Source organism: Paramacrobiotus metropolitanus, unplaced genomic scaffold (genome assembly GCF_019649055.1).
Source record: "Paramacrobiotus metropolitanus isolate TYO unplaced genomic scaffold, Prichtersi_v1.0 Parri_scaffold0000009, whole genome shotgun sequence".
Taxonomy (NCBI): Eukaryota; Metazoa; Tardigrada; class Eutardigrada; order Parachela; family Macrobiotidae; genus Paramacrobiotus; species Paramacrobiotus metropolitanus.
In genome coordinates, this window is record NW_026570229.1 from 605,371 (window position 1) to 614,450 (window position 9,080).

At 43.2% G+C, this 9,080-nt stretch overlaps 1 protein-coding gene across 3 annotated transcripts; it reads left to right on the forward strand.

Moving 5' to 3' along the window:
* Positions 1–2,690, forward strand: LOC129583090 (zinc metalloproteinase nas-14-like). Of its 3 annotated transcripts, none has more exons than XM_055474800.1 (7): positions 1–216; positions 336–509; positions 649–727; positions 880–1,000; positions 1,121–1,299; positions 1,643–1,873; positions 2,207–2,690. In XM_055474800.1, the coding sequence occupies exons 2-7, from the start codon at positions 492–494 to the stop codon at positions 2,632–2,634; spliced, it is 1,056 nt and encodes a 351-aa protein (XP_055330775.1). In that variant the 5' UTR covers positions 1–216; positions 336–491; the 3' UTR covers positions 2,635–2,690. The 3 variants fall into 3 exon arrangements, with proteins under 3 accessions (XP_055330775.1, XP_055330776.1, XP_055330777.1); XM_055474801.1 differs by having other exon boundaries at positions 377–509; XM_055474802.1 differs by having other exon boundaries at positions 1–211; positions 377–509.
* Positions 2,691–9,080: the final 6,390 nt, after the last annotated feature.

Below are 9,080 nucleotides of genomic sequence, written 5' to 3' on the forward strand. Positions count from 1 at the left end.
TTTAAAAAGAGAGACACTACCGCGGAGAATACCGCGCAGTATTCTACGGTGGCTACGGCGACGTACAGTTGACGAGCGGCGACGCTGAATACACCATACGAGTAGTATTTTTCGTGTTCTCTGTAATACTTTACTCTATTCCATTGCGTTCGAAGCAGTTCTGGGCTTTCAGAATGCTTACACACTGGCTGTGCATTTGTTTGCTGAGCTGGTATGGTAAGTTACCGTTAATTAACGCAAGGAATGCAACCGAAAAGCAAAACATTAATTTTGAAGCATACGATTCAACGGAGCCATATAAACAGATTTTTGAAAAACGTTTAACTTCATTATAGTGCAACAGATATCCGATATCGTATTTTCTGTGATGTGACAGAGGTTACAAGTTTACAACTACCGATACCAGCAGCGAGACAGTTAACAGCCCCAACGACGCCGATGGACGCTACTCGTCGAGTTTGTTCGAAGGGGATATCTTGGGCATCGACGCCATGTCCGATCTGGAAACGGTAAACCTTTCTTTTTGCTATCAATACTCGATTACGGATATAATGTTCTACAAGAGCCATATGCAGAAACAGAACTGGAGTTTGCAGTAAAATATAGGACAGATAAAATAGCGCGGGTTTAGTTTCTGACTGAATACAGACTCAAGCCAACGCCGTCCTCACTGAGTCGCGGAGATGGCCAAGAGGAATAGTACCCTACACCATTGGTCCGGCATTGCGTAAGTTTCGTACAAAAAGTATAATCAAAACAAGCCGAAATTTTATATATACGTATACAAAAACCGTAATACAAATAAAGTATATTTTTTTGCGGTAAAATATTCGTCTCAGCCGAATTTACCTTGCCTGCATGCTGCACTTCTCATTGCAGGCGCCCACCAGGCTACCATTCTGCAGGCAATGGCACTGATTACCTCCGAAACCGAGGGATGTATCCACTTTGTACCGCGCACGCAGGAGAAAGACTACGTAGAAATTTCCAAAGCTCACACGTAAGTTGATCCTTTGTGTGACTATTTGGCATTCAGTGTTGCAGGATTTCCACGATAGGGATATTCGTGTGTACCGCATTAAACTTACCGGTTAAACAATCATATAAAACGTTTGAGCAGGTGTGCATCGGAAGTGGGCCGATCAGGCCACCGGCAGCGCATTTACCTGACGTCCCGTTGTGCCGATTCCCAGGGCGACGTTCTCCATGAACTGATGCACACCCTGGGATTCTTCCATGAACACGCCCGGAAAGATCGCGATGACTTCGTTACGGTCAACTTCGACAACATTAGAAACCGTAAGCACACTGTTTCACGCACACTTATTTCGGCATCTTTTTCACATACATGTATTTTGGCATAAAAAGGAGTTTCCGTCGCAAAATCAACTTACATATTAACTGTTAGAAAACTGCATAGTGACACCGACAACCATTTCGTTCACAAATACAGATACACACACTTTTCTGCAGAGATTTCGGCTTTTTCGCGGTCATTCGCATCGCTTATTGTACTGTAGTGGTAATACGCTTTGTATGCGAGTTTGGCTAGGAATTTTGGGCCTTTTGCGCTAAACGGGACAATCAAGGAAACACCTTATTGTTTTTAGAAGTGCAACTTCCTTAATGTTCTGTGTTTTAGTTGCTGATGTGCGGATCAACTTCGAGCGTAAATACATCGACACCACCGTGCTGGGCCTACCTTATGATTACCTGTCGATTATGCACTATCCACCGGTGGCGTTTGCCAGAAGCCCGTTTGTCCAGACCATCACTACCAAACGACCATTTGCTATTGGTCAGAATTTCAACTTGAGCTACAGCGATATCATACGCATTCGAAAATGCTACAACTGCAATGTAGAAAACAAAGGTAAGTAAAAAAGTCCACAAATCGAGCTATATATACAATCTGTATATTATGTTCGCTTCTTTTATATAATTATGTTTTTCTATTTTTCTTATACAGTATATTATGTTTTTATTCATATTATCTTCTTGTTGTTTATGTATGTGTGTATTTATTAAATTTATTTATAAATTAATTTACGTTATATATAGATACATTTTTATTTATATGTGTTTTAATAATTATTATTCATTAGTTTAAAAATGTTATTTGAAATTATAATACGGAATCCGTATCACTTTAACATCGAAATGACCTTTGTTATAATTATATAAAGCACGACTTGGAATGTTATAGAGGAAGTATTTGCCGTTGGTCTTCGGTATGAATACGACAAAAGCCAAGCAGAGGACGCATGTCGGGCCGTAGGCGCGGTGCTGGCGACCAAGGCGCAGTTGGCGAAAGCGTACGCGGAAGGTGCCAGCTGGTGTTACTTCGCCTGGCTGGCCGATGCCCTTCCGCACTTCCCCAACAACATGGATGTTAATCCCCGCGGCGGCTGTGGACCGATTCCGCTTCTTAATCCCATCGGTGATGCATGGTTCACGCATCATGCAGGGAAATTCGGCGCCACGTGCTACGGTATCAAGCTGAGGAAGCGGCAAGCGTGGAACATCCATATCCGACCGTTTAATCAGTTCCTCTGGAGCATTCACGATCGCACTGTAGAGCGCCGGTGTTTTTGTAATGATGATTATCGAATAGATGCCGAGTGTTGCATCTAAATAAAATCTCCATGTGCGCCACCTGCTTACGTAAGCCGATAGACTGTTCGATGAATCGTGCAATAACCGTCCAAGTAAAACGAAAGAATCGTCCAAATAAGTTAGACAGTTTTGCAGACGTCAGGTGGCTGCGAGTGTAACGGAGGGTTCACAGCGTCACATTCTCTGGTCTGGCTAATTTGAAGCCAAATACAATATTATTATTATTACGGCACAAGAGCAGACAATCCCAAAGAGACTTCAAGTCTGGTCGAACCAGCGTGAGCAGGTGTGCATCGAAAGTGGGGCAGGGTGTAAAACCTGGCAGTGGCACCTGCCAATGGCACTGCCAGTGGCATGGCATGCGATAAAAACTGGAGACTCTGGCAACTGGCAAGCGATAAAAGCTGGCAGATGCCACAAACAATATAGTGGTGGGTACAGCCAGGTGCGGATGTCGTAACTGCGCATATCTAACAGCGTGAAAGTGGGAAGTAAAGTATAACACGTCTTTCAAATTGCTTGATTACAAAGATCAGCGCGCCAGGTATTATCCAGAAGCCGAGCACGGGATGTTGGTCGTGAGCTGCGATGATCGGAATTCGAGGCATAAAGACAACGGTAATTTTAAGCTTTAGTGGAGTGACCTACGACTTAAATATTCCAGTAAAACATAAGATACCTGTTGTCTTTGTGTCCTGAATCGCATTGCCGATCTGCCGCATACTTGGCATGGTACTAATTTGATTTCACTTAGTACGTACGTACTACCTTTTTGATAATTTAGGTAAATCTTCAGAAATTGCTACTCTACCGAAAATTTAAATAGAAGTGAGCATAGTACTTACCGGTTAACAGTAGGCGGGTCGAATAATCCACCTTACTGTCAGCTTATCGCGATCTGTCGGTGTGAGGGAAAGTGTAGTGCCGTGATAACAAATTATTACGAGTACTTTAAACCTGTAAATATCATTGCCTTCCTAGACTGTTAAATGGTAACATATATCCGCAGTAGTAGCCGAAACCTGTCAAAAAGCATGCGAGCAAGAGAACACGACAGAAAGGCTAGCGATGCTGACCGGAAGCTGTTTAACGATCACACGGGCTGGAAGGCACGCTCTTCCAGTTGCGGTTAAGCAGCACGATGTAAGATTTTTGCTAGAGGAGCAAGTATTTAAAGCAAGCTTCAGCGAGCAAAGCAGACTGATAAGCTTAAGAAACGCGTGAGCGCGGAAAGTGCGGGTCAAATTCACCGGAGCATAATTAGTAAGGCTCGGAGGAGCTGCAGCAACACTAATTTCCAGAAAATTCTAACCCGTTGGTTCGGTCTCCAGAACGTATGGGAAGTAAGGGTTCCGATCTCCAAGAAAACAACCCATAAAAAGTAAACCAAGGCTATTAACACTACCATTTGCTGTACAGTGTAATTCCTATTGCTACAATATGGTGAAGTATTCGAAGACTTAAAGCGAAACCAACTATATCTTGCAATGCAATAGAGATACCGGATGCGATCATATACCGTAAATAACTGCGAGCAACTTCCACGTTGTTTGTGAAAAAGTAATTTCGTATGTGATTACAGTACTTATGTAAAAGTACTGTATCTCGATGGAGTGTTCTGATTTTATCAACCTTGAAATACTAATTTTATTATAGTTAAAATTAACTCTAAATGAAACTTGTAAAATTCTAATTAAATACTGTAATTTAAATTTGTAATGCGCTACAGACACTTGCTACTGTCTTAATGTTACAATTACAAAATACTGCTACTTTCTCCCGCCCCGATCTAAAATACTTCGCTTTTACTCGCGTTCCGACCGCTTACAGATTACACCTTCACGTTCCGTCCACCCACCATTTCAGTTTCCCTGCATGGGCCCACATAAAAATTTATAATACCATACAGATAATTTTTAACCAGTAAGACCGTTTATTTCAGGACCGAAAGCAACAAGGAACAACAAAAAAATTTATCACAAAACAAAGTTTTAAAGAATAATTTAGAGATCAACGAATCCATCCAAAAAGTTTGCTATAAAAAACGAGGAATTATCACCGATTTAGTTAATAATCACAAATTCCTTAGTTGGTTTAATTTACTAGAATTAATCACCGTAAAAATAAAATTTAACCAGCATGTGAAAGACTCGTCACTTAATTTTCGAACTGTTCGGTTTCTTTGACTGGAGGTGTTTTTTGTCAGCCGATTTCGCTTTCAGTGCGTCCAAAAAACGTACTTTTTAAGTTTTACGTGCTGGGGAAAACAAACTGAACTGTGCAGTTAGCTGTTAATAACCACGTAGCCGCTCACTGCAGGGGCTACTAATGCAATCGGGTGGACGGAACGTGAAGGTGTAATCTGTAAGCGGTCGGAACGCGAGTAAAAGCGAAGTATACCAGGGCCTCTGTGGGCAGTTGTCCTTTATAAAATGCATCCGGCATTAAATACGAGACTGATAATATTATAACCGTGCCTGTATTCCACAGAGAGATTTTACTGTACTACTACAAAACAAACACGAACGCTGTACGTACCTCCGCCCGGACAATGTTGCGCTTTTAATTGATAAACCGTTAAATTTCTCGAAGGCATCACTAATAATTGTCGCTGGCTTATTACCTTCTGCAGATAGGTATACGTAGAACAGTGTCATGATACTGAGTTTACTGACCCACTTATACCGTAATACGTTAACGCTACACGGCTTAGTAGTGGGATTATTGCTTGTCTGGATCTTTTATAGCGTGCTTTATTTTCGCCTTCATATTCAGCAAACAATCAGCAACTCACAAGCAGCAGTAATAGTAACACAAACATGAAGACTGCTCTTCGGCGGCTGTATAAAATGAAGCAGGCAGTATGCACGCACTCGACGCGTCGCGTTTTTCATGCTAACAAAGCTCCACATCCAAACATCACGTTGCCGGTAACTGGCCGACACCATTATAAGCGATAATGTTACAGTACTTCCAGCCAAAACATGTTATGAGAGCGCTACAAGCGCGCAGTGTGAACATTTTGTTTGGTTCAATTGTTTGCTTTTTTTGTAAACTGTTCGCGTAAACTGAAATCCTAAACGGCAGTTCTCTCACTTTAACGCTAAATGCTAATATATGATTGCATCGTTGCAGTATGTTGTAGCGTGCTGTATACTTTAATGTGTTACCTTTAAAGCGGTTTACCGCTCACAGACGGCGAATTATGAACTGACGTTTGGGTATGTTTACGTATTTCCAGGTTTTGCGGAAATACGAAATTATGTTATTTTATTATAGTATCCTAGCTAATTGTTTCGTTTGTACACAGAATTTGTATAAATAATATGATATTAGCCGTACCTGATACAAAAAAGCTTCGCGCAGCGCAGCCGAATTAGGAAGCAGCGTTAGTGTGTTATGGTTACTGTGTCGTCGTGTCAACTTGGCACTATTTCGTAAAGTGAGCCTTATCCGATTTGCATATAACCCACTGTACGAAAAGGTGTTAGTTATTCGACATTAGTAGTAACTGATCTGAATAGTTACTACGTAGTAGTATTGGTAGTTTTTAGTAGTATTTGATTATGCACAAGCAGTTCTAATTTCGGTATGGATGCCGCAGCAATCTTGACACCTGCGAAAGTCACCGGGTAGCACTTTGTAATGGAGCTGATTGTGAAGACGTACTAAAGATCAACTACCATTATTTATTGCTCTGTGGATTGTAGCAAAATTCTTATGAGGTATCTGGCGGGATGTTGCTGTCTTGGCGGGTGTATGTGTAAGTTTGAATTATTGAGGATATGGGTGTCAGTGCGCTATAGAAGTATGCAATGTATCTTGTATTTTATCTATCTGTTTCGTTGTTGTTGTTTCTGTTTCGGTTGTTTCTGTAAATGTAACTAACTGTGTACTGAAATATTTAGTTATTAAAAAATCTGCAACAAAAAATTATAAATTTTATAGTTTTTGTTGCAAATTTTCACCAGACATCCTGTTGTGCTGTTTGCGTGCAACAGAAAAATAGCACTACTCTGAGTAGGTAAAGAAACTTCAGTAAAATTTGAGCTATGCCTACCTTAGAGCTCTGAAGTGATTTCATTATTGTTAAGCTCATGACCGGTACCCCGTGTTTGGCTTCTGGACAACGTCTGGTACGAGTGACCTTTGTTACCAGACTGCACTTGCAGGCCGCCGTACATGTGGTCCGACTTGAAAGTTGCGATAAAGTTCAGTGCACCAACAGCAACGGCTTCGAGGTTACGTCTGGCTGTTTCTACCGCCATATTGTTTGTGGCATCTGCCAGCTTTTATCGCTTGCCACTTGCCAGAGTCTCCAGTTTTTATCGCATGCCATGCCACTGGCAGTGCCATTGGCAGGTACCACTGCCAGGTTTTACACCCTGCCCAGTACGTCCTGTCCCGACAATACACAGTATCGTACAATGTTTCACCGTTATTCGAGCCGACTACGCAATGGTTTAATCCTTCGTATGGCGCCTTACACTTTGAATCTGGATAACCTTGCTACTACGGTTCGTATGGTTCACACCAGTATTTCCTGCACTTGGATGATGCGATGGATTCCACCTCGCATTCCTGTTGCCGTTCCAGTTCGGTTGCCTAGATCCGGGATCGTAATTACGCAGTAACGCAAACTAAACAATACTGTTTATATAATTTATATTTACTAATAGTAATCCTAATTCCTAAGAATAATCATTAACAGTAATTAGTATAATTAATAATCGTAATTACTAAATCAGCAATTAGTCTATCCTAGTACTAATACTCTAATAGCAAATTTTGAGCTGATGGGGCTACATCCCTGACGCAGATTAATACTCAATCACATTAATTTTTATTGGCAAATTAGCTAATAAAATTAAAGCACTTCATGGCTTCATCATGTTATTACGGGTGACCACTGTGTAATGTTAAAGTTCTGTTGACTATGCTCAACAACGGAGGTGAAAGTGTATGTGAAATAGAAAACGCAGCTTCGAAGCTGCGTCATCTGTGGATCACGTAGCGGACCAATAAGCGCAGCCGTTAGCTTTCGGCTTGAGAAGGTTGTGGTGACTAACTCGCGATATCTTTCACGGGCGCGCAAGAGAGCGTTGTGCCCTACTTCAGCCAAAACATCAGCTGAATGTTTACCCAGGTCTGATTACAACTACTGTGAAGCGGAATATTGCCACTTGAACCTGATCGATTCGTGAGATTTTGAGAAAAAAAAAACAGAAAACAACAGCAAGGCTAGTGTAGGATAGTGCAGTTGGCCAGTTGCACTGATGTCACGAGAACGTGTTGTCCTTTCATGACCTCTGTGAGTCGCCCATCTAACATGCCTGCGGTTGTTGTCCTGTTGACAACGATCCGCTGATTTTGTGCGCCGTCAACGGCGGGTTAATGATAAAGATATTACCGCCATCTTTCCGTCGTGACAAGGTTGAGTTGACGAGCATGCAAATCATTTACCACTTGCGCTGCTGCCAATGGACGGGCTGTAGCCCGCTGCAGGTAGGGAACTGTCTGGCTGAGCAGGGAGGTGCACACCACGTCGTATCGTCGGTTGAGTCGGTGCTGGAGCCTGGAAGTACTGCCCGAGCAGCTGGGAACCGTCGGCCCAGTAGGCGCTTGGCAACGGGCAAGAGCGGACTACAAAGGTTCCCTTCGGCACGCGGTGCTTCTGGAGATCCGTCTTGGAGGGCGCCGCGCGGATTTGGGTTCCGGGGATCAGCTGGCGGACGACGCCCTCCGCCAAGTGTACTTCCTTCAGTACAGCGTCCTCACACTGGAATCGTCCGTGAGAGGGAGTCCGTGCGGGATACCAGATCCAGGCGCCGTCCGGATAACGGCGCAGTAGGACCTGCAATTCCTTCTTCTCCCAGTTCTGGGTCTTGGGGGACTAGAGAAAAGTGCGTGCATGTTCGACAAACTGTGCATGTTGATTGGCGCAGCGAAAGTCAATGATCAGACCGCCCTCCGCTACGTTAACGACGTCGCCGTGCTGCAGCTGTCCATTGTCGACGAAGACATCCACGCCGTTCCAGCTGGAGACCTCATCATCCCCGATTTCCCCATCGCTGTACACAGGCATCGCGCAATTCTCTTTGGCACGTCACATTCAGCTTTACCGCTCTGACACAGTTTGTCTGCTGCCTCAGACAGGGGCTTTTGCACAAAGTCTCAGATGTTAACAAGATGGATGACTTACTTATGGTAACTTTCTACAAATGAGTACCTTGAAAATTAATTACAGATTTCCTAACGAGCGGGATTCAAAGGCACGCGAAACTCGGCCTACGCTGAAGCGCTGAGTCTGAGACTCTGAGCCTGCAGAAGTGCAGACTCTGTAGACGGCACAGTGATCGTCATCGCACACTGTACTGGGAAATGCGGGTGTGTTGTCCGTATACTACTTACTCAACAGAGTGAAACCAGTTAGTCACCCACTGACTCAGCTCGCACGCGGAATC

Excerpts from the sequence above, each read along its gene's own strand:
- LOC129583090 (XM_055474800.1), top strand. Across the intron at positions 1,300-1,642 it reads CTTCGACAACATTAGAAACC|TTGCTGATGTGCGGATCAAC; the intron begins GTAAGCACACTG and ends TCTGTGTTTTAG. Across the intron at positions 1,874-2,206 it reads CTGCAATGTAGAAAACAAAG|AGGAAGTATTTGCCGTTGGT; the intron begins GTAAGTAAAAAA and ends GGAATGTTATAG.